The 27,723-nt window shown below is 31.7% G+C and overlaps 1 protein-coding gene and 1 long non-coding RNA gene across 2 annotated transcripts in view; both read right to left on the minus strand.

Annotated features, from left to right (window-relative positions):
* LOC127732684 (uncharacterized) overlaps window positions 1-27,723 on the minus strand; it is a 54,038-nt gene that overhangs the window by 9,609 nt on the left and 16,706 nt on the right. The gene's annotated exons all lie outside the window — the stretch shown is intronic.
* Window positions 9,396-27,628, minus strand: LOC127732679 (thioredoxin-related transmembrane protein 1-like). Its single transcript, XM_052241850.1, has 8 exons — window positions 27,460-27,628; window positions 22,525-22,640; window positions 22,035-22,080; window positions 21,165-21,293; window positions 17,835-17,880; window positions 16,732-16,833; window positions 15,971-16,069; window positions 9,396-11,912 (listed from the first exon to the last, which is right to left on the minus strand). The coding sequence occupies exons 1-8, from the start codon at window positions 27,585-27,587 to the stop codon at window positions 11,742-11,744; spliced, it is 837 nt and encodes a 278-aa protein (XP_052097810.1). The 5' UTR covers window positions 27,588-27,628; the 3' UTR covers window positions 9,396-11,741.

Below are 27,723 nucleotides of genomic sequence, written 5' to 3' on the forward strand. Positions count from 1 at the left end.
GTCTTTCAAAATCCAAAAGTGCTCCTTGTAGTGATATTTCGATAGTTTTCATAGAAAACAAATAAAATAGTTAAAAGATTGAAACAATTAATAGTTAAAACATTGTTAGAAATTTATATAGCTAGTTGATGGTAAATAGAGGATGAAAGATTCCATACACAAAAGCAAATTATATTTGCTTACTTTTGTTAATGTTTATATAATCTTTGAAATATCGATATTGAGATTGAGATAACATATTGGATTGATGGATGGATTGGCATATTACTTCTCATAGAACCATATGTCTTAATTTCTTTATTGAACTGTGAATGTGTAATTGAACTTTGTCATTTCTAAAGCTTAACTGTGGGAATAGTCAGATAATTTACACTTTTTTTCTCCAATAAAGAATTAAAATTTGCGATCACTCAATATATTTTGTGTCATATCTGCAAACATGATTTTGAATGGACATTCTGTAATATTCAAATACTTTCCAAAAGCTTTTTAAAAAACCTTGAAATGAGCTGAATAAGTAGCTTTTACCAATTCATAGATTTTCATAACAATAAGATTTTGCATGTTTGATGCATACCAAGGTCATCATAACCAATTTAAGAACACCTAAAACAGTTATCTCCCTTTAAAGTTGAAATCCAGCAGCCCAAATAGTTTGATTTCTTGAAAATAGGTAATCAACAACAATAAGTAGTTCATTTTAATAAGGATGATTTAATAATGTTGATGAAATGACCAAATCTAATAGAAACCAGTTCAAGGAATTTGTAAATGTTAAAAGTTATTACAATGCATAAGAGATAATTGAGGATAGGAAATGCCTACTTATTTGAACAAATTACAAATTATTTTTTTGGTACCATTATATGAAAAGCTCAAATTATCAAATGTCAATTTTTAGCTCATCTGGTCTGAAAGGGTTGTGTGAACTAATTCCATCACTGTCCTTTATCATTCATTTGAAAAACAAAATCTTCTTTGAAACCTCTAAGCTAATTTAGAGCAAACACGGTTTAAATCATCATAAGGTATTCCATTTTTAAAATTATGTCTAAAGTCCTTGATGACCAATGTGCATGTCATAAGTTACTCAAACTGAACATAGAGTTAAAATCAGCACAGCCCCAACAAAACCGGGAAAAAAGACACGAATGAATATACATGCCTATGCATTGATGGGCATTGAGGCAGAAAGTACCTTTATTTTGAGAACAGTTATGAACAAAAGGATATGCTTTGATTTGTTTATTGTTATAGTACAAATGTATTAAGTTAATAAAACATGAATGTAGAAGTGTTAATTTATCTTTCTTTCAGTCTGAATTTTTCTTGCAAAAACATACTTTTAAAATCACAGGAAATAACCTCCAACACAGTTTCATTGCTTATAACAACTACATGATGAATAAATTAACAACATTTCTGAAAGATGATACTACATAATTTTTCTCAATATGTCATTTGTTACTTGTTAAAAAGTTGAAAGGATAACTTTTGCTTATATTAAAAGCTGAAGTTAAGACTTTCTATTTTCCAAATTCATATTTGCTTGGTTGGTCTGTTAGCATCAAACATGATAAGTATTTATACCTCCATGACTTACATAGTTTACTGAATCTCATTCCTCAATTCTCAAATTTTTGTGTTTGCTATAAGATCTCTTCAGTGATCTTTAATACATGCATACATATGAAGGATATTTCTAGCAGAGCTTAACATCTTGGTCTATGTTGCCAGACATACATGGCATATGTTTTACAATGGTAAAAGAGTACCTCATGTTATAATTCTCAATGTCTGAAATGTATTATGTTTGTATCTTTTTTTTTTTAATTTAATAAAAATCTTAACATAAACTTTGTTATGAAGCCTTATTTCAACCAGGAACAATGTGTATGCTTCAAAGAATGCTGTGCTATGAAATTATTGAAAATCCAGGATATAAAAAGAAGACAGAAGGAAAAAAGAAAATTGTGTTTAGTCACTTAGAAACAAAAATTCTGAAAATGATGTTTCACTTAAGTCAGTTAGGGTCTATACATATGGAAATAAGCAAATTTTGTCCAAAATTTTTTCACATATTTTGAATAAACATTAAATTATAAAAGATGAACAACCAGCTGACTGTAACAAATACTATTTTTTTATTCACTCGTTCTCTCACTGTTGCCATAGAGAAACATTTGGTCTGTGGGCTTTTGTGTGAAGAATTATCTTAATCTGTCATATTTTAAATTATTTCATTTACCAGTAAAAATGCATTCATTGCAGGTTTCCTTCTTATGCAGAATTAATGTGCAGCATTAGGAATACACATTATACTGTAGAATGAAAGTAAAATCCTACCAAAAACTTACCGGTAATTTGATTTTTGGCATGATCTTGTTCAATGAAAAAGATAGTTGAAATGTTTCTTATGTTTTGCTCTCAGTAGCTGGTACATATGGTGTTACCTGTGCCTGTCTTTCTGAAATCCAACAGTTTCCCAGACTTTTTCTTCATGCCTAGTTGGTTTTTAGCTAGCCTAAAGGACCCGTGTGAGCTATTTTATTCACTAAGGTCTTGTCATCTGTTGTTGTCTATTCACTTTTAGAAAAGTCTCCCCTGAACTTATAATCATGGCTTATTGCAAACAAATTTGGCAAAAATCATCCTAAGAGTATCTTGTTTAAAATTTGTGTCTGATGAAACCACTGGCCAACCAACATGGCTACCATGACTAAAAATAGAACATAGGGGTAAAATGAAGTATTGTCTAATATCATGAAAAGCATTATAGATAGTGAAATCAGGCATTGGAAAAATGTTCTAAATGTTAATACATAGCTACTGTCCATTTTTACCAAAACTGTCAGAGGACTCCTGGGAGTTTTCTTTCGAAAAGGACACTTTTAACCTATTTTTTTTGTCTCGCCTTGACAGTCAAAAAGCAAGACATAGCTATTCTGTTTCCAGCGGGGTGGGGGCGGTGTCGTCAACAATGTATTAGTTTGTGATTAGGTCAGTTTATGGGGAACCACTAGTGGTAGGTCAATGATATTTGGTATGCAGTTGTATTAGTATTGGCACATCTCATTTCCATGGAGATTGATTGGCCCTGTACCTTCAGTCATGGTTCATTGGCGCTGAAACTTTTGCTTAGTTTATATGTTAAAGTATTGCTATTTTAATTTCAACATTTGCATTTTACAAGCAAAATAAAAAAAAGGCAAGACATATCTCTGTGTAAATATATTTTAAACATTTTTGGCTTTTATTTTGAAAACTATATTAGAAGGAGAGAAACTTTGAATAACAAAAATTATCAGCAAGACAAGATCTACAAATCACTGAAACATGACTGAAACTGCAAGAGAACACTTTATAAGAGTTATTGCCCTTAAATGACAGTTTTAATCAATATTTTCATGTTTTTCGCTTACATCTTGACAATTATAATAGATTGAGAGAAACTTTGAATTGTAATAAAATGCTCAGCTGGGCGCAGCTTGATACGACCGCAGAGGTCGAACCCTGAACAGTTGGGGCAGGTATGGACACAACATTCAAGCTTGATACAGCACTGAATTTGGATTGTAATTAAATATTTGACACAGCATAGGTTTCTGACACAGAACGAATGTGGTCTAAGAAATTAAAAAATTTTAATTTACCTATTCAAACCATATCATTATTATTTGCTTTTATATATAAATCAGAAATAACCAATTTAAAATGGAAATATTTGAAGAAAAAAAGGAAAAAAAAATCCCCCCCCCCCAAATTTTTTGAACCCCCTTATGATTCATCACCCCCAAACTTAATCCCAGCCTTCCCTTTGTGGTATGGTACCTTGCAGTACAATTTCAGAGAGATCCATATACTTGAACACAAGTTATTGTCTGGAAACTAGAAAATGCATGTTTTTTGGCCCCAAATTCCTAAATGTTTAGGGCAATTACCCCCAAACTCAAACCCAGCTTTCCCTTTGTGATATGGAACCTTGTAGTACAATTTCATAAAATTCCATACACTTACACACAAGTTATTGTCCTGAAACTAGAAAAATGCTTGTTTTTTTTCCCCCTTTTTGGCCCCTAATTCCTAACATTTTGAGGCAATTACCCCCAAAATCAATCCCCGCCTTCCCTTTGTGGTATGGTACCTTGCAGTACAATTTCAGAGAGATCCATACACTTGAACACAAGTTATTGTCTGGAAACTAGAAAAATTCTTATTTTTAGGCCCCTTTTTGGCCCCTTATTCCTAAACATTTTGGGCAATTACCCCCAAACTCAATTCCAGCTTTCCCTTTGTGATATGGAACCTTGTAGTACAATTTCATAAAGATCCATACACTTACAAGTTATTGTCATGAAACTAGAAAAATGCTTGTTTTTTGGCCCTTAATTCCTAAAATTTGGAGGCAATTTCCCCCAAAATCAATCCCAGCATTCCCTTTGTGATATGGAACATTGTGGTACAATGTCAGAGAGATCCATACACTAACACACAAGTTATGTCTGGAAGTTACAAAAATGCTTATTTTTGGCCCCTAATTCCTTAACTGTTGGTACCATAACCCCCAAAATCAATCCCAACCTTCCTTTTGTGGTATTGAACCTTATGGTAAAATTTCATAGAGATCCATTCACTTAAACTAAAGTTAGAGTGCGAAAACCGTATGTCTTCTGACGACGACGACAACGCCGGATGACGACGACACCAACGTCATACCAATATACGACCGCAAAATTATTTTGCGGTCGTATAAAAAATTATCAACAAGACATTTACAAATAAGACAAAGATGGCCAAAAACACCAGACTCCCGATAGTTCTTGCTCTTCTATAATAATTTTTTTTCTTCAAATTTGTGCGTTTTAGGTTATCTTTAAAATTATAAAAGATAAAGAAACATTAATAGCAAAAATGATCAGCAAGACAAGAACTTCAAATAGGACCTGACCAAAATTGTAAGATGTCTCTGTATGAGTTATTGCCATTCAATGACGATTTTTGTGTTTTAACCTATCTTGACAAGTAGAATAAATGGACTGAACAGCAAAAATTACCCAGCAACACAAGATCTACAAATAAGTTATATGAATGCATAAAAAGAAAAACAGGAATTACTAAAATGTTTGGTCAGTACAACAGACCCCATCAATACCCAACAAAGACAAAAAAAAAACTATGAAAAACATTTGGTCCATATAGCATGACTTGAAACAGGCTCAAAAAGGTTGTGGTTTTAACCAATTTTATGTGTGTACAAACTTCCCTCCTCCTTCACCTTTCTAGAATATATGTCATAAAAATAAAACGAGCAATAAAATACTGCACACTTCAGGTACCAACAAAATAACTACTAAAATGAACAAGAAAATAAAAGAATGGCACATTATTTGGAAAGCAGAAGCTTATTTTATCCTAAAAGAGGGACGAAAGATACCAGAGGGACAGTCAAACTCATAGATCGAAAACAAACTGACAACACCATGGCCAAAAATAAAAGACAAACAGACAAATAATAGTACAGATGACACAACATAGAAAACTAAAGACTAAGCAACACGAACCCACCAAAAACTGGGGGTGATCTCTGGGGCTCTTGAAGGGTAAGCAGATCCTGCTCCACATGTGGCACCCGTCGTGTTGCTTATGTTATTACAAATCCGGTAAATAGTCTAATTCGGTAGGTCATATTCGTGAAAAGGGAAGGACATTGTAGTTACAACATAAGGAACATATCCGTGAAACGGTTATTCCATAAAGGTCAACCAACTCGTGATGTAGTCTGTTAAATTTACGAAGGAATGATTTCAACTTCACCATTTGGAACTCTTGGTTTAATAGCTTCTTTGTGAGCAGCAATCCTCTAAACTAGATGTGTGGATACAACACAAGTGCCCCCACCTGAAGCTTCATTTCGAACAATTAGTCAATCAGAAAATAGAATAAAACTCAATCTGTAAGTCTTCATATTACACTTATAAACCATAAATCAGCTCCATGTCCACGAGCATTACAAAAAATAGTTCAGACAAGTACAATTTACATTTTCCAAGTCCAAGACCTGTAATTCTGTGAATAGTATATCAACAAAACAAAATGGAAAGTCAATCTGTAAGTCATCATTATACACATAATTCTAGGATAAAAAATTAGGAGATTTGGTATGATTGCCAATGAGACAATTTTCAACTGAGTCCAAATGACTTATGTGTAAGCAACTGTAGGTCACTGTATGGTACATCAGAAAAATTGGCAAAAATTGTGAGGTGCATATCTTAAATTATAACTTTTTTAAAAGAATTCCGGGCTCTTGGTTAAAAATTGTACGAGGAGTTGATTACCTGTCTGCCCAACATTCAAAATACTATACCCTGGATTTTTACTTCATGCAACTTTGCCAAAAATTTTTGCTTAAATTTTCTTGTCGTTAGAAAATAAAATGTTCTCTATCATGTTTTTTAATAATTTTTAGGAAAAGAGACCTCATTCCCTAAATTATCTCTTAAACTTGAGATAACCACTGTACTGCACCCTATAGACAGGTAGGTGGTATAAAGTGATCAATGTGTTATTTTTAGTTTGTTCTCCAAGACTTGGGGCCTTGGTGGCCGAGTGGTCTAAGTAGTTCTACTACTGTAATCACTAGCCAGTCAACACTGAGGTTGTGAGTTCCAACCCCGCTCCTGTGGGTGCACTCGACTCCAATCTTAATTGACTAGGATTGTCAGTTTTCCCATCAAGGTCAAGGTTTTCTCCGCGCACCACGGCTTCCTCCACCAATAGAAACTGGCCTCTCAAAATAGCCCAAAAGTGGCGTTAAAACACCAAAAATCAAAATCAAAATCCTCCAATACTTCATATCTGTATCTCTTCTTGTGCACTTCTATTTTAAGTTTTTGTGGCAAATGATTTTTGTGGTTTCCAATGGCGTAATATGGAAATATCTACATAGTGGGGACATGTATCTTGTGGTCCAAACTATTCATAAATGCAATCCATTTAAAATTCTCATCCAATTGGTCAGAAATTTTAACGAACTGCTGTAGAAAAAAACAGTCAAGTCATCAAAGTGCAAGGTGATGAAGTAAAGCGTACTTACAATCCTTCAAGACTTTAATTCCACTTCATTTGATCAGTTTGGTTTAATAAAACAAGTTACAATTGGATCAGAATTTTGAATGAACTGCAATAGGTGGAGAGCAACACTCAAGTCACAGAAATTCATCTAACAGTAATTAGGGGTTCACATAGTAAACATCTTATCTATACAAATAGGAAAGTTGATGTATGAATTTGCGAAGTAAGGTATAGCAACTGATAAACAGACATCCTAAAAACTTAACCTGATCACTGGAGAATGAAATTGAGTTCAAGTCCATATGACATATGTCAGATACACTTTTATCCCTTGCATCCAATCCACATACCTAATATCGGTGACCTCTCATGTATAATTACTGTGAAACAGCTGCCTCAACATTTGTTGTAAGCAAGAAAAAACTTGCAAAATCATCATGTGTATGGGTATATTTATGCCATAAATATGTATTTTTCAATTTCTATAACGTCCAGCGACAAATTAAATGCACATTCAAGAAGAGAACATGTTATTGTAATATAAATATTAACCCTGCTTTGTACTAAACCGACACACTGAGTCAGATTTTTAGTGTGCTAATTTACAAGGTAGTCCACTGGAAGAAATGTCACCCTACCCAGACACGTTATACTGACTGCAAGATGACCAGGCTCTGCTCTTTCTCCTTAATGCAGCGTGCTTAGCTGAGAAGCAGTAAATACAAATTTTAAAGTCTTTGGTTTGACATGGATGTAGTTTGAACCCACGACCTCCAGCACTACAGGCGGAACAAGACCACAGAGGCAGTTTTTGAACACACTAATTAACAAGGTTACAGTGAATGATAAGGAGACATTAAATCTTGGCACTATCCCTACCTAAAAAAAAACTTTAAAAGAAGTTTGTTCTTCTGACCAGGTGTATTTTTGGTAACAATTGTAATTACAGTTGCTCTTTTGCTGACATACAGCCAACAAAGCATAAGAGGACCATTTCATCAACAGTTGGATTCATATGTTGTAGAAAAGGGTTATAATTTGTACTTTATAATAAAGTTATATCTATAGTATAGAATAGCCATGTTATTGATCAACAGCCAGATTTATTTAGAATATAGAAGATTAATGCACCTGGTGCGTAGCTGGGTCCATTTGAAGAGCATGCCAGTAAGGGGGGTGTTGGGGGCTTGCCCCCCCCTCCCAAAATTTTTTTTTAATAGATGCAAAATGGTGCATTCTCACGGAGGGCCTAAATTTGGTTTGAAAAGCAAATTAGTAAGACTGTATTTGCTCATTTTTTTATTGAGAAACATCAGCAATTTTCAAAAATCTGCCCTCTGTTTTTTAGCTGCAACAAAAACGTCCATGGCCTTGTCTAAATTGACTTCAAAATCATGACGGATGTGCATTAAACCTAAAGACGACAATCTGTCATTTCTCATTGTGGAATGGATGTACCTTTTCAAACTTTTCAGTACCCAAAACAACCTTTTGGTTGTAGCACTAGAAATGGGCATTGTTCAGAGAACATACAGTATTGTATCAATATACGGATACGGGATTAACGATATCAAGCGTTTGACAGTGCTGTCGGCACTTTATCACTAGGCTCCGACGTGCAGATATTAAATATATTTTCTATAATTTGACTTACTTGCAGATCTTATTTTACTTTTTACTTTGTAAAATGTGAGTTTGATTTTTCTGGATTTTATAAACCTAATTGGATAAGCTTTCGATTAAAAGTAATTCCAATCCTGTATCATCCAATCAGAAGCCATACAAGATTCTATTCTGAGTACAGAAACTTGCCGGTAAAATGTAAACAAATAATTGTGCTCTTGTAACCTATACGGTAATGCAAATATTTTTCTAAAATTCAGCACACAGCCCATATGAAGCGCAAGCGTCTATCTAGCTCTTATCACAACTTCAAACCATTATCTCATCACTCTCTGAATTTTGAGAATTATTTATTGGTTGTTGATCCAGCCTAAAATTTGAACTGTTTTTTTTTAGCAAATACAGTACTGTTCAAAAGGACAAAAAGATAATGTCTATTTACTGCCCTTATTTTTTAAAGATCATCCAGCACTAATCATTTTGCTGACAAAACCGTTCTATTGAAAAGCTACATAGAATTTTGAAGAATGGCTTTAAATGATATTATTCCGGCGTGAATTATTTTTTTAGACTCCGCGATGTGCACGCCATGGCGTGAAAGCATATATGGAGCTACGCCACAGTGCACAACTATAGTTGCCATGGAATGATAATCCTCACACTTGCCTTCAGCTAGTTATGTAAAAAAGAGACTATGATAAAATAAGCATATCTTTATTTAGTTTTTTCCAAACATTTAAGATAAACTAAAATGTAAAGACAAATACATACAAGTTCTGTGATCACAAACTTAAAATAAAAGACTGTTTCTACTACAACTAAGAGCTCAGGTTAAAAATAATCCATCTAAAAACAGAAAAAAAGGGACGTTCAACAAATTAATGAATGGAGATGTAAGAAGCTACTTTTCTCTTACTCTACTATGCATAAATATAATTACTTATATATCTTATAAAGGCAAAACATTCAGAAACAAACATCACCCATTAAATTTCAAATTGTGTGCTTTCCCATTCCAAATACAATAATTTGTAGAATAGCCCTAATTAGTGCCCCAATTATGACACAAATGAACAAAAATAACATTTTTAAGTAAAATAATGCATTTGTATCCTATGAAAAATTGTCAAAATCATATCACCATATTACATTAATCAATCATTCTTCAACTGACACTTGTACATCTCACAAACAGACAATATAATCCAGCATTTTTGGTAAACAAAAGGAAAGAAAAAAATCAAGAATTTTAGGCTTTAGTACCATTATTAGATACATGTAGTTTTATACAGAGACACTTAAGTCATCAAATCTTTACGTTCCTACTCACAAATCTTAAAGCTTTTGCTTCAAACAGTTTTTTTTTATTTATTTTTTTACCTTTTTTTTCCTCCAATAAATTGTTTTTTAACAACATCCTTTTTTCTGTTATGAAATTTAAATGCCCTTAGTATAAATTATTTCAACATTATACTTCTATAACTTTTTATTGATATCATTATCTCCTTTTATTCTTATCATATATATATATATATATATATATATATATATATATAATGATTATGTTCTAGTGATACTCAAAAATGCCAATTTATACAAATGAAACTGTCTAAAAGTTAAATATGCTGTAGTTTCTATGCTTTAAAAGTATAAAAGATGAAATATGGGATGGACATTTGTTGACAGATAAAAATGATAAAATACTGAAACATTCAACACATTTAAAGATATTTTTCAGAACAAAATAGCATAATATATTATGACATAAATGAAAAGTGATAAAAGTTTGGTTAGTTCACTTCATCTAACAAATTTTAAAATGATTTTAAAAACAAACACATATTCTGCTTGAGTGATGAATTTCAGACTGACTATGATACCACATTAGCATCTTACCACATATTATCACACAAATGCATAATTTAAAAGAAAACTCTTTACTATTTACATTTACCTTTGGTTTTTTTATTACAAAAATAAATTATCTCAGATGTAATGCTTAACTGTACAAACTGATAATTCTGAAATAACCATAAAAAATCATATATCTAAAACTTACTGAAAAATATAGAAATTTATAATGATAAGTACATTAAAAGTGCTTGAATTCTTTTCTGCTAAGTATTATTTTATATTAAATGATATAATAATAGCTATCATTTAATATTAAAGCCATACTTTCCTACCTATTTGTATTGATTATCCACTTCTTAACCTTAAAATATCAGACATTAATCACTGAAATCCTCTTACATAATTTCATGGATTTAATTTTTAATAGAAATATGAAAAACTTAAAAGTAGGGTACTTAGCATAAATTCAGCACAAATAGCTTTATTAAGTCAATCATAACTATAAAACATATTTCAACCAGTCTTTTCACATATCTAACAGAAAAAAAAAATGAATAAAGAATTTACACAAATAAAATACTTGGTTTATCAATTTCTGTACAATCATTAAAACTGATGTCTAAACTATTTGACATACAAAGTGCATAACAGTTTTCTTGTGGAAATCTCTTTGATTGTTAAAGAAAAATCAATATTTTTTACATGATAACAATAAGCATTTCTTTAAGAAACGTATTTTATAATTCTTGGTATAAATAATTTACCTCATTGCAAATTGCATTCATTTAAGGATAAAAAAAATAAAACAATACTTCTAAAACACTTATCTGCTAAAAATAATATGTGTCCTTAACTGAAAACAGATATGTAGTCTTAAAATTTCATATCAGACATAAGCATTCTTATCTGGATGCAGTGTTCTATGTATAATAAATTAAGCAACAAAATCTCTTTGACAGACATTCTGAAATAAAAAATTTTGTGTGCAAAAGTTGTTGCTTCACACCTTTTATTGTGATTTCCTGAGAAAGAGTTGTACAGAGGGATGCATGTATAAGTATGTTGATCAATCTCACTTATTTGATAAGGCTTATACAGTAAGATTTTACACATAATAAATATATACCATTGGCTGTTAAACTGTCGTTTTAAGAAAACTTGATAAAATAATACAAATTTAAAAACATTTATCAATCTGCTTTTCTGACATTTCGTTTACGAGTTTGTGACTTTGGACTGTCTGCCACTTTTGGTATATCTTCTTCTTTACTTTTTGTACTTTCATCTGACACCTCTTTGGGAGGTATATTGTTTTGATGAGAATCTTTAGTGTCATCTATTATGTCTTGATCATCATCAGCCTGAAATCAAAGTTGGAGAAATTCAAAGAAAAAAATCCAGATGTGAAAAAAAAAGTATTTACAAGAGTGCACACGCTGAAATGTCTCGCCTGTTTTACTTATCATTGATTTTATGTTGAAAGTCTTGTAAATAAAGGTTTTACTAAAAGCATTACAGAAACTTAACATTTTTATAAATCTATGACAATGAGGTCAAGGTCAGATAAATCCCATCAGACAGACATATAGACCTTACAATTTTTTTTATACAACAAATATAGTTGACCTATTGTGTATGCTAAATGAAAAACAGACTAAAACAAAAAAAACTTAACATTGACCAATGAACCATAAATATGAGGTTAAGGTCAGATGATACCTGCCAGACAGACATGTGCACCTATCAATTATTCCATACACCAAATATAGTTGACCTATTGCTATTAGTATTTGAATAAAAACAGACCAAAACAAAAAAAAACTTAACATTGACCATTGAACCATAAAAATGAGGTCAAGGTCAGATGATACTTTCCAGACAGACATGTTCACCTTACAATCATTTCATACACCAAATATAGTTGACCTATTGCTTATAGTACTCAAAAAACAGACCAAAACACAAAAACTTAAAATTGACCAGTGAACCATGAAAATGAGGTCAAGGTCAGATGATACCTACCAGACAGACATGTACACCTTACAATCTTTCCATACATCAAATATAGTTGACCTATTGCTTATACCGGTAGTACTTGAAAAACAGACCAAAACACAAAAACTTAACATTGACCAATGAACCATGAAAATGATGTCAAGGTCAGATAATACCTGCAAGGCATACATGTACCCATTACAATCATTCCATACACCAAATATAGTTGACCTACTGCTTATAGTATTTGAGAAACGGACCTAATCACGTAACATTAACCTTGATCGCTGATCCATTAAATGAGGTCCAGGTCAAGTGAACTCTGTCTGACGGACATGTAGATGTTGCAAGGAACCCATATACCAAATATAGTTATCATATTACTCATAATAAGTGAGAAATTCACATGACAAAAAAACTCAATTTTTTCTTCAAGCAGTCGCTGAACCATGAAAATGAGGTCAAGGACAATGGACATATGATTGACGGAAACTTTGTAACATAAGGTATCTACATACAAGATATAAAGCATCCAGGTCTGCTACCATCTCAAATATAAAGCTTTATACAAATAGTTTCAGTGTTCTCCCCAGGATTTTTGGATAGCACCAGGGTAACGCGTGTGGACAGCTTGGTGAAATGATTCATGCAATCAGTTGTGTCGCGTCGCTTAGCTATATTTCTAGTTACTGCAGTATGTCTCTTGTTTAGCTTTAACACTGTGGTACTGTGTTATGTAGACACTGAGTCAGAAAATTATTGGTAAAAAAAGAAGTAAATCAATAAACAGTTTGTATACTTTAATATTTTTTTAAAATAAATAAAACATGATTCATTACAAAATATTCATCTAAATTTAAAGTAATCAAATCTTTTATAAAATCCATGATCAATAAAAATAAAATATCATTCAAAGGAGACCAAAAATGTTCAATTTAAAGAAAACTTTATAGTTTCTAGAAACAAAGTTGTTGTATGTGAAAGGATTCTTGATATAAGGAGATATAAAATAACAAGAACAAATATTGATTTATTGTTTGAACCAGTTTCTATCTTAAATTTAAAAAAAAAAAGAAATTTTTCATAAATTTAAAAACATTTTGTCATAGATTTCATGTAAATATTAACCTTTCTTGTCTTTGGTGATAATCAAACATTGATACAGATTTAATACTGCACTGTTTAATACTGCACTGAAATCTAACCTTTATTTGTCATGATCCATTTGAAAAGAATTCCTAAATCTATAAATTTATCTTAGGTATATAAGAAACCATATTCAATGTCAACAGCAAAGTCTCCCTATTTTTCCCGCCTAAATGACAGGAAGTTGATATAAATAGATTTAACATGTGCTTATGGATAAATTTGCAAGATTACTTCTGTTATTCATTAATTGTGGATATAGATATCCAGTTTGAAGGTACAGTCATACATTTTATTTATTAAATAGAATAGATTGCAATTAACTGCAAATAAACTTTAATATTCTATATGAACTAACTGGGTCATGTGATATGTACATATGTCCGTCCCTTTCACAGATACTATAGTATGAAACCCGATATCATGTACTAACTATGTCATAATTAAAGAAAATTTTGGCCATGGTTTAATCTGACATATTATACTATACTAATGAGCCAACTTTATTATGTACAAAAAATGTACAGGCGTGTGTGCAACTACCGGGTTCACACTGTTTGTGTACAAAGTATTTGCAGACTTGTCACAGGTCAGCGCTTGGGTTGTGAGTGAAGCCATAAAATATTTATCAGTGATCATAAAGTTATGAACTCCTAATTAAAACACAAAGGAAATGTAACAAGTGTTAATTACATAGATTAAATCCAATCAACAAGGTTAACCTCATAAGGTAAATTGATCACGTGGTGTCATCAATCTGGGTAAACTGGTTAGTCTTGTGTGGACGAAACGCGCATCTTGCGTATTAAATTTTAAACCTGGTACCTTTTGTTAGCTATTATTCATATGTTTCTCTGTCCTTTATGTTCTCCCATTTTTTTGTATTGTAGTCCTGTCATGTAATGTTGTCATTTTAATGTTATATTTAACATTGCCATAAAAGCGGGAGGTTTGGCTAGCCACAAAACCAGGGTCAACCCACCATTTTTTTCTTAAAATGTCCTGTACCAAGTCAGGAAAATGGCCATTGTTATATTATAGTTCATTTCTGTGTGTGTTACATTTTAATGTTGTGTTTCTGTTGTGTCGTAGTTCTCTTATATTTGATGTGTTTCCCTCAGTTTTAGTTTATAACCCGGATTTGTTTTTTTCTCAATCGATTTATGAATTTCGAACAGCAGTATACTACTGTTGCCTTTATTGAACTGGTCAAATTTCACCTGGAATTTTATACCGCACTGAAAAGATTTAACAAATCGCTTAAAACTTTACCGATTTACGATTTTTTTTTACTGAAAATTTTAGCACCACGGTAAAAAATTATACATCGTGGTAAGACCGATATCACCACGGTCAAAAATTATACATCGCGGGCCCGCGGTCCTTTAAGGGCCTGGGGAGAACACTGAGTTTACGCCGCTACAAATAGTAATACCTATGCCTCCGTCGCAGGTGAGACAAAAACCCATTCTTAGTTCTTTTCAATCTATCTGGATTAGAATTCCGTCAAGACAATGCCATGTTAGGACGGATGAGTCTCTGTCCAATATAGCTAACCTAAAATCTAGACCAGGGCTAATACAGAAACCTCTACATTTTTGCTATGAATCTTTAAAAAAAATAATGGTCTTGTATAAATTTCATTATGCAATATGTAATAGAAAAACACTAACCCCACTATTGATTGTTAAAAAAGTGCATTAAAGATGCTATAAATATTTAAAATAAAGTCAAAGTCTAATTAATCTGTAGATCCAGGATTTGTAGCTTCATTGGCTTGTGGCCTATTTACAGATTTGACATGACCCCTTTTTTTAACTTTCAATAAGCCATTTGGTCATATTAGTCAAATCTTTGGTTTTAAGTCACAAATTTTGTAAGTCCTATAAACAATCAAATACATTCATCCCCCTTTTTCTCACAAAGCTCAAAAACAGCAAAAAAGTGCCAGAAAAGTAATTCCTTATTCATCGAAAACAAGCAAATGTATTCTCAAACATTGCAATATATCATTTTTTTCCATCTGATTTCTGTCGTTGCTAAATGAATGTATAAAAAAGTTCTTACAAAACTTTCCTTCCATGTAATCTTATTAATTTTTTTATCTATTATATCTCATTTTTCATGTATTTGTCTTTTGGTCTGTAATAAAGATGAAAAAAAAGATTAATGAAATCATTAAACTTGAAAATATCAAAATGACAAAAAACAGTAAAGAATTAAGTAAAAATTGCTGGTCAGATATGACCACAGTCAATTAATCAATGTCATCAAATACCTTGTTAGTTTCTCCCTGTCCCTTTTGTTTGTCATACATGTATGTTGATGGAGGTGATGGTCTGGATGGGAATACAAAATCACACAAAAATACTATAACCTGCAAATAAGTATGATAATGCAAAGATTAATTATAACTTGTAATTATTTTGAAATGTTTCTTAATCAATTATGCTACCAAGGCCTCTGTTATCAGTTAAATACAAATTGGTTTTTCAGATTCTTTGAAATATGTCATGCCAGTCAGTGTTTTAAGCTATTTATAGACTTCTATTCGATTTGTCACAGGATATCTGCCCTAATAATAGATTTAATACTTTTTGGTTGCTGCAGCACAAAAGACAAAATCAATGCCAAATCAAATAAAATAAAATAATTTAAGCTAGAGGCTCTCTAGATCTTAATCCCTAACCTGGTTAAATATGCAACTTCAAAATTATTAGCAACAGTGGCAACCATCTCTTACACACTAATATTGTGACTAGATTTGTTCTAGTTAAATGGAGGTTGGATGCGACAAAAAAAATAAATTCAACTGGATTTACTAAGACATTGAACCATGAAAAAAGGTCAAGGAAATGACAAATTTATCATAAGGGAACTTCAGCCTAAACAACATCTATAAACAGATTACCGACTGTATACAATTAGTTAACACTTGTGGGACGATATTAGCCTCTTGAAGGCTTCATTCTGCAACTTTTATCTCAAACAATAAAAATGCCAACATGACCTTTTTAAGATAATATCCTATAAACTTACTAGTCCAAGTATCAATCCTGTCATTATGGTTGCAATAGCAAAAATAACATAACATCCCCATTCAGGTATGCCATATTGTTCTGTCATCATAGTGTACAAAGCCTAAAATAAAATTAAATATAATCATTATAAAACACAGTCTTGCTTTCATTATTGATATCTACAGAAAATGTCTCCAATAATTCATAAAATAACACTTATTATACAACTTGCTTTTTGAATTGGCATTATATAGTGATGAAGAAGACTGTATTTTGTTCATCCGTCTGCCCAACTCTTGTATTCACAACTGCTTCTCAACAGCATGACAGACTCTGATGATGTACATTTGCACCTCTTATTTCATATTTTCATATCAATGTATATGGGCTTTACTTCGGCATGACATGGACTTTGTCATATCTGTACACAACAATACACATTTGTATCTGCTTCTCCTCTTAAATCTTTTAATTTTTAAATTTTTCTCCATATTATGCACCTCTTATTTTGTTTTTGGAAGGGTTCCTTTAGCAAATAAAGGACTTTGCTTTATCTTAATTTTGTATCAGCAACTCTTCCTGAAATCCTTAAAATCAGAATTATTTATTAAAACTTTCTCAGAAATTATCATTATTCACCATATAATGCCATGGTGTACCTACTATTTTGTTGTTTCATCCAAATCATGAACTTTGCAAAGGCCTGGGTGAGAGGGGGTATCATTTTGTGAGCTTTTCTCATAGTCCACGTATATCTAGTCTCAAATGAGTTTGCTTCATACAGGAACTTCTCAAGAAATGAAAAGAAGGCAGCGTTATACATTGTACCTAAATCTTCACATTATACTACATGGGAGATGCCCTCCCACTGAATAAACCAAAGTTTGGGGTCTATGTGGTTGAAATCTATCCCATTGATCTTGAATTAAAAGATACCTCAAATGCAGCTATTTCTCCTTCATATTTTGACTTCCAGCAAGAAATTGATAGTGAGGGTAGGTTAACTAAGGTAAAAGAGATAACTTCATTTTTTTCATTGCGAACTTTCCATTTCTATGAAGCATCATTTATAGTTACACTATATCTATTGAATGATTTTTTCCAGTCAATGGATATATTTACCCTTATTTTCATAGCCAACTTGAAAAAGAATCCAACAGCTCCCATCCTGCAAAAGATTTTAAAATTATTTAAAATGATTATATCAAGTACAACATCTTTTACTCTAATGAACTTGTAGAGTTTTAAAATATTTCAATCACCAAATAATATATGAAACATTTTATAGGACTTCCAATTACATATGATATGAACCATTATTATCTTATGTGATTTACTGTTATGTCATGTGATCTAAATATGCAAGAGGATTGTGGTTAATCAGAACCTAGTGTAATCCCCATTACATTCATGCATGCAATAAGTCAAATTATCTTGCCAATATGTTTATTTATTAGTTTTTATCTTATGTATTGTATGTCTTGACTAAATTGGTAACTAGCTATAAGTGAAGTTTCTTTTTGCTTCCAAAGCTCTAGGTTATTGACTTTTCACCTTAAACAGGTAACACTATATTATATATTAAAGAGATATTTATTATTACTACTTTAATTTGGTAACAATGAAATACATTGAACTGTGATTTCCCAGGAATATAAAAACAGATAATTTCACATGTGATTAAAAATATGATAATTTCACTCCTCTCTTGTCATACAACAATGGGTGCTGTCAAGAAATTGCTAAGAGCCTGGTGACCCATAGTTTTATTACTTTCTGCTATGAGCATGGTGACCAATAGTTTTAATACTTTCTGCTATGGGCATGGTGACCCATAGTTTTATTACTTTCTGCTATGAGCCTGATGACCAATAGTTTTAATACTTTCTGCTATGAGCATGATGACCCATAGTTTTATTACTTTCTGCTATGAGCCTGATGACCAATAGTTTTAATACTTTCTGCTATGAGCCTGAGGACCAATAGTTTTAATACTTTCTGCTATGAGCATGGTGACCAATAGTTTTAATACTTTCTGCTATGAGCATGGTGACCCATAGTTTTATTACTTTCTGCTATGAGCCTGATGACCAACAGTTTTAATACTTTCTGCTATGAGCCTGATGACCAATAGTTTTAATACTTTCTGCTATGAGCATGGTGACCAATAGTTTTAATACTTTCTGCTATGAGCATGGTGACCCAGAGTTTTATTACTTTCTGCTATGAGCCTGATGACCAATAGTTTTAATACTTTCTGCTATGAGCATGGTGACCCATAGTTTTAATACTTTCTGCTATGAGCATGGTGACCAATAGTTTTAATACTTTCTGGCATGAACCTGATGACCAATAGTTTTAATACTTTCTGGCATGAACCTGATGACCAATAGTTTTAATACTTTCTGCTACAAGGCCTGTCGACATGTACACTGTTCCATTACTTTCTAATATGACCCTTGAGACAAGTACACCATGTTTTTTGTTTGAATACTTACTGAAAAAACCCTAGAGACAAGTACACCATGCTTTTTGTTTCAATACTTACTGAAACAAGAGTGCACACTCTGAAATGTCTCGCCTACTATACTGACCATTGATTTTATGTTGATAGTCCTACATATAAAGTTTAACTACAAGTATCACATTAACATTTATGATCCAAGAAAATGAGGTCAAGGTCAGATAAACCAAGGTGGAAATACATGTACACCTTTAATACAATCATTCCATACACAGAATATAGATGACCTATTGCTTATAGTATAAAAGAAACAGACCAAACTGGCATGGAAATTCTATATTGAACAATGAACCATGAAAATGAAGTCAGTCAGATGAACCCTGCCAGACAGACATGTACACCTTAAAATCATTCCATGCATCAAATATAGTTGACCTATTGCTTAAAGTATCTAAGAAACAAAGTTAACCAGGAAAACTGAACATTGACCAATGAACCATGAAAATGAGGTGAAGGTTAGATGATACCTGCAAGACAGACATATACACCTTACAATCATTCCATACACCAAATATAGATGACCTATTGCTTAAAGTTTAAGAAAAATAGACCAAAACACAAAACTTAGCATAAGCAATGAAGCATGAAAATGAGGTCAAGGTCAAATAAAACCTGCCAGACTGACATGTACATCATAAAATATTTCCATACACCAAATATAGGTGACCTACTGCATACAGTATTAGAAAAATAGACCAAAACACAAAAACTTAATATTGAGCAATGAACCATGAAAATGAGGTCAAGGTCAAATAAATCCTGCCAGTTGGACATGTACATCGTAAAATATTTCCATACACCAAATAGTTGACCTACATTTTGTACTTCATACAGTATAAGAAAAACAGACCAAAACACAACAACTTAACATTAAGCAATGAACCATGAAAATGAGGTCAAGGTCAAATAAAACCTGCCAGACTGACATGTACATTGTTAAATATTTCCATACACCAAATATAGTTGACCTACTGCATACAGTATTAGAAAAACAGACCAAAACATAAAAACACTTAACACTGAGCAACGAACTGTGAAAATAAGGTCAAGGTCAAATAAAACCTGCCAGACTGACATGTACATCATAAATTATTTCCATACACTAAATAAAGTTGACCTACTGCATACAGTATTAGAAAAATAGACCAAAACACAAAAACTTAACATTGAGCAATGAACCATGAAAATGAGTTCAAGGTTAAATAAAACCTGCCAGACTGACATGCACATCGTAAAATATTTCCATACACCAAATATAGTTGACCTATTGTATACAGTATTAGAAAAACAGACAAAAACACAAAACTAAACTATTACCACTGAACCATAAAAATGAGGTCAAGGTCAGATGACACCTGCCAGTTGGACATGTACACCTTACAATCATTACATACACCAAATATAGTAGACCTATTGCTTATAGTAACTGAGATATGGACTTGACCACAAAAACTTAACCTTGTTCACTGATCCATGAAATGAGGTTTAGGTCAAGTGAAAACTGTTTGAAAGACATGAGGACCTTGCAAGGTACACACATACCAAATATAGTTATCCTATCACTCATAATAAGAGAGAAATTAACATTACAAAAAATCTGAACTTTTATTTCAAGTAGTCACTGAACCATGAAAATGAGTTCAAGGACAATAGACACATGACAGAAGGAAACTTCATATCATAAGGCATCTATATACAAAGTATGAAGCATCCAAGCCTTCTACCTTCTGAAATATTAGGCTTCTAAGAAGTAAGTAAATGCTGCCACCGCCGCCAGATCACTATCCCTATGTCGAGCTTTCTGCAACAAAAGTTGCAGGCTCGACAAAAACCCTGGAGACAAGTACACCATGCTTTTTGTTTTGTTTCAATACTTACTGATATGACCCTGGAGACTAGTTCACCATGTTTTTTGTTTCAATACTTACTGATAGGATCCTGGTGACAGATACCATGACACTGGTTCTACCTCTTGCCATTTTTTGTCATCCACAAAACTCATCAGTTCATCTTCTTTTCTGCCACTTTTGTACTGTCTGAATTCTCCATCTTTTATACTAAAATTCAGAAAATGTATTGCATTTTGGAAATGTAATCATTCTGTCAATACCTGACTGGACAAAAATTAATTTGTTTTTGTTCTCTATACATAATGCTTTCTTTACATTTTTTAATTGTCTATTTAATATCCTTCAACAACCATTAAAATTGATTTAAAACGTTAAAAATGTCTTGCTTAAAATGTTTATCTATAAATATGATAAAAAATTTTATCAGCTAATTTTAGTAACAGAAAACTTAAGTCCTATAACAAACTGCTCTGCGTTAAATGCTGTAACCTGTATACAATGAACTTTGCTACATTCTTTTGAATAGTTAGCATATCAACATGTTTTTCATATTTATGACATGTGTATAAAGGTAGCGTAACAGGTCATTTTCACATTGTTTTAGAGTTTTGTGGCTTTTGCCATTAGTATGATGATGCAAAATAAAGCAATACAACCCAAAAAGGCATATGTTTTGAGGGCTTGATCGTCACATGACATCAACTTAAAGCTATCAAATGATAGACATATCAAAGATTAGTGACAGGTGGATACAGATGCAAGAATTCAGTTGGAAGGGTATGACACTTACATTTTTCAAATGAGATTGAGGTTTTTTTGACATTGTAATATTTATCTATATAGATAATAGGTTTTTTTTAATACTTAAAGACTAAACTGAGTAGTGAGGTAACTCAATACCAAATCACATTAATAAGGTCATTCATGATAGGGTCTAGGTTCACTTACTGATAAATGGTGGGTAATGCAGCTACAAGGAATCTGCCACTCAAACCTGGAAAAAACATATCTGTTTAATAAAAGAATGTTCTTTGCTACAATAGCAATTAATACTGTTGAAAACTGATGAATGTTACAGCCTGGAATTCTACCATTACTTTCAAATAGAATAGATGTAAAATGTCAGTAAATTTAAATACATTTATGAAAAATATGAAATAAGCTACTTAAAAGAAGGTGGTCTTGATTCATGTACTAATACTGGCAGGCACCTTTTGGTCTATAGATCTCAATCAAATTGGATGTTGTCTCAGTAGTTTTCAAAGGCAGACAAATAAACTGACATAACATAAGCACAACGTGACTATTAAATACATACATTGTATCACTTAATCCATACCAAATTACTCCTTAATCCATATGTAGCAGCTGTTGTGCTATAAGTCCTTTACATTTATGAAATGTTCACAAATAACAAGGCAATGTATTAACATCTAACCTGGATTTTCTGTTACATCTACAACTCCAACATTGATGTCCAGATCACGACTCCAGTCAGCTAATTTACTCCAAGTCTCAGAAAACTGTCTACAAGCAGGACACCATGGAGCCATACTGCATCAATAAAAAAACAGAAAGTATATTCAAACATGTAATTGTTACCAGGCAAAAAGTGAACATCTGAATGGGGTTAATTTTTCAGAGGGGAGCTTAAAGTTATTCTGATTGTTCAATTCATCATTTGTCCAAGTAGTCATATAATAACTCTTAGTTGAAATGTTTCTAGAATAAAGTATTTGATTTCATACATTATTAACTCTGGTAAAATATGATAATTCTTTACAATTTAATTGGTAAAATAATAAACACTCCTTTAACAGACTATATTTTTCAACACGGTTACACCTATTATAAATCTGTTTAATGAAATAAAGCTAAATTTCCAGAGGTACTTTGTAAATGGTACTATATACCTTACTTATCATCTTTTAAGTCTTGCAATGTTCTCTATTAGGCATTTAAGAATCTAGGTACAGAGCATTTACCTTGGTTATATCTGACATCAGTTTCTCTAAGCAGGCTCAGGTTTAAAAACAATTTTTTTATACTGATGCCACAATAAATTAATTGAAGACATCTTTAGATCACAGATGTATCTTATTCACAGTTTTCAAGAACTTGTGATACACAGCTTGATTTAGATTTTTTTATATTTTATCAAGTTTTCTCTATCTACAATGTAAATATGACCTGCACAGCCTGGGAATTGTATACATGTATGTTCGATTAGCCAACTATACATGTATTTGAATTTTTATAGTTGTTTTTCAATGCATGCATTTGCCAAGGTTCAAAGAGATTATATCTCTTACCAAGTATCTATATCCTGAGTCAATAAAGGAAATAGTCCAACCCAATAACATGTTCAATCTCCAAATGTTTCAGAGTATTTTGCCTTTTTTTTTTTTAAATTCTTTTGTTTTAATTTTGTGAATACCATGTACATAAAATATGAATAAATAAGAATAATTGTGCACTGTCTGTAGCTATTTATGCAGTTTATTTTCAAGATTAGGTTTCCATATATTGTGTTCTACAAAAAAACCTATAGATATATATATGTGGCATTAAATGTTTACATGTAGCTGCCATGCATGAAATGTATCATCATCGCTAGAAAATTTGAATAGATTTGGTACAATGTACATTATGTATTTCACTTTACATACTTATGAAGAAATCTGCAAATTCAGTGATCAGAATCAGAAATGGCATCTGGCAGACATTCATTTTATCTGATTGAAACCAAATGAGAATGTTCTTTATAATCTTTATTATTATAAAGGATCTTTCTATAAATTTTTCCTGCAAATTGCAATGCAGTCTAGTAACATTTTTATAAGGTTGAGAAGATCATGAAAATGTGTCTTCTAATTGGCACAAATATACACTGTATGTCTTCCAACATGTCAAATAGAAATGTCATATATATATATATATCACCTAACAATTGTCTTCAATTTGAGAACAGAGATATGATGACGCAAATTAAATAAACAAATTATCTACTTATATCTATTATTCATTTAATCAATAATGTAATTACATGTATATGTTTAATTAATCTCTAAATAATTACAAGTACATTGTATTTAAGTTCTAGCTATATAGATCTTTTGCTTTCATATTAATCAATATTATTTTCAACAAACTAATTAAAATGAATTTAATAATACAGCATTTTTCATTACCTTTATATATTGTAAAACAATGTACCGGGAATGTGTGTTTTTATAGGGCTTATTTCATTTTGTAAACTTGCAGTTCACTTTTCTTCAATTTACCTGGTCAGTTACCCATCATTTTCCTAGTAGAGGAAAGATCTGTACATTTATCGGTATATCAAATATTATACAAAAACTAATGTCAATAAAAAAATACAGAAATGTGGTATGATTGCAAATGAGAAACTTTCCACAAAAGACCTAAGGGCAAGGTTTTATATACATTGTATGACAATTGCAAGGTGCATTAAAATTAGTTGAAATAAAACAGTTTGGTTGTGTTTTTTAAATGTTTCCAAGAATTTCTTAAATCATTTTTTTGTATTTTGTAAGATCTGTTGTTAATAATCAATATTTAAACTGCTTAAATTTTTAACTAGAGACTCTAAAGAGTCTATCTGTACCACTCATCTTTAATGTTATTATTGTATGTACATGAACATGTATGTGTATGTGGTCAAATCAGAAATTTGCTCTGGACTCAGAATCACAAAAGGGATTACAAGAAGTCAATTAAGATAAGAAACAAATATTTGACCTTTATCAAAATGTTGCATATATTGTTTTCTTCCAGTCAATATATAGGTTACCAAAATTGGCTAAATCCCAGACCCTTGTACAAATATAAAAAAGTCAAGCATCTGACATGAAATTGTGACAGAAAAATGTGAGCGAGAGTCTACAAAATGGAGACAATGTTTATTCACTTTTTTTTGCAACCATTCAAAACCACTGTTAATAAAAAAAAATAAAAGCGAGGTAAAAACAATTCCATCATTCAGATCATTACTTACATGGATCACCCTTATAGCTAATGAAAGCTGAGGTCATAACTAAGTCTCAGAAAAGATGTTAATGTCATAGTTGATGTTTTTTTGGCCACAAAATTAAATATAATTAAGTATAATCATCCTTTGCTATTATACATGTATCTATGCAGTAAGCAACCTGGCCGTCAGCGGTCTATCCTGCCACATTTTTGTAATGTTAGGTCTCAGTAGGATTGTACTTGTTCTTATTGGTGGGGCAAGATGTTCTGAATTATTTTCAAAGTAGGGACGAGTTGATGGAAAATAGGGTTTGGCGAGTACATTTTTTTTATGTAACTGAGTTCTGCTACTACAATACATGCAATATTCAAAGGCAGCAACTTTTCTGGATACCTCAATGCTCATGAGATTTTTACCTTAGAAAACAGGGATCTCCTGTAGTTGGTGATCGCAATACTGGTATACCAGTATTGTCCACAATACTGGTATACCAGTATTGTCCACAATACTGGTATAAAAATTTTGTACCAGTATTGTAATTTTTTTTTAAAAAACAGCAATACTGGTACATTACTGATATACCAGTATTGTAGTTGTATTGTTCACTATACTTTAAGGTGTATAATGAAAAATGAATTTTAAGCAAAATTAGATATTGAAGATCAAAAGGAGATTAAATGAACTCAAAAAGATTATAGAGGATAATTGTGAAATCAAACAACCAGTTAAAAATAATTACTATAATTGTACAAATAAACAAAAGATTATTGTAATTAAATCATCTTATTCAAACAATTGTTAATTATATAAATAGTTGCTAATAATTTTATCATATTTCTATATTTTATTCAATTCAATTTAGATAAAATAAAATAAAAGCTTTATTATCTGAGTTATTATTTAATAAATTCAAGCAAATTATTACACTATAACACTGTAAATTCAGCATTTACATGTATGCCATCGTATATTTTTTACAGATATTTTAATACATGTACAATGTATACTAAGATTCTAAGCATTTGTTTGTGTTTATTTTCTTATCAATCTTTCACAATAAACATGATAAAAGATATCAATAGATATAGGAAGATGTGGTATGAGTGCCAATGAGACAACTCTCCATCCAAGTTACAATTTATAAAAGTAAACCATTATAGGTCAAGGTACGGCCTTCAACGCGGAGCATTGGCTCACACCTAACAGCAAGCTATAAAGGGCCCCAAAAAATTACTAGTGTAAAACCATTCAAACGGAAAATCAATATCCATTAAACATAAAAAGTTGCTTAATAGGGGAACCTGATTATAATCAAATTAACTACTTTTACTAGTTTTGTCTAGTTAAAGCAGTTGATTCAGAACCATGGGCAATACAATTTGTAGCAGATATATCTTCTGGTACAAATACTCAAATACTAATACTAGACAAGCACTCCTACAGTAAGAGAGCCATACAGGTGCTATCTAAACAAGCTTGTAATATAGCAAGCGTAAGAGAAAGTCCACAGACTGAATACATAAATATCAATATAGGAAGTGGGGATTGTAGAAATGCCATCTGAAGAAGAAATAAACAATACCAATGCTGATGATACAGAAGCTATAACAGCATTAATGTCAATATAAAATTCACTAAAATATACTATTGAGACTTGGAAAGAGAGAGCTGGAAGAAAACATAGAAGAAAGTAAAGAGTTTGTTAAAATGCTGAGACAGTACCGTTCCCTTAAGAAAAAAACATCAGAAGATTTAAAACTTTCTTTGATTACAATCACAGTGTACCATCAATGGCATCATCAGTTAAACATACAATCATTCCATATAAAATTGTCATGTCATATGTTAATATCATTATGCATATATATGTGACACCTTTAATAAAAGATTAATTACCTATATATGTATTGTTTATTTTAAAAAAACACAATACTGGGACAATACTGGAATACAATACTGGTACAAAATTTTTATACCAGTATTGTGCACAATACTAGTATACCAGTATTGCGATCACCAACTACAGGAGATCCGAAAACAGTTATCATCTAATTTATCAATAAATATTTTGGCAGTAATTCAAGATTGATAAATTTAGTTATCCGTTAGCCTATTCCAGAAATAGTCCCCCACCCTCTGGAAGACTATTGAATTTTTCCCAGATTATTTAAGAAATTAAGTGTCAAGAAAAAAATTTGGTTAGCCAAATAGCAAATAGGTGGAGACATTTTTGCCTGAAAATCATTCCTTGGAAAAAAAATTGATTTTGCATGTCTTCCATAAGGCATGTATATGTGGCATACATATACATATGCAAAGTAAAAGTAAGTGGTCCCAACCGGTGAATTATGAATAAAATTGTTTGTACGTCAAACTTACAACTCCAGCATCCATTCCCCTTCTAAAACCGTTTGCCAATTTTCATCAGTAATTGTTGTTACGGACTTCCCGAGTCCAAGACAAACAGGGAACATAAATAAAATGCTTAAACATGCAAATGTTCTCATGGTGCGTATCGAAATTCTCAAACAGGAAGTAAATTGAGGAAGTCCAAGATCTAAAATAACATCTACGGCCCTTCCTCAGAACCATATATAGTACTAATATACCATCCTTCCAACAAAGAAAACTAACATTTCGAAT

The sequence above is a fragment of the Mytilus californianus genome, unplaced genomic scaffold (genome assembly GCF_021869535.1).
Source record: "Mytilus californianus isolate M0D057914Y unplaced genomic scaffold, xbMytCali1.0.p SCAF_26, whole genome shotgun sequence".
Lineage (NCBI taxonomy): Eukaryota > Metazoa > Mollusca > Bivalvia > Mytilida > Mytilidae > Mytilus > Mytilus californianus.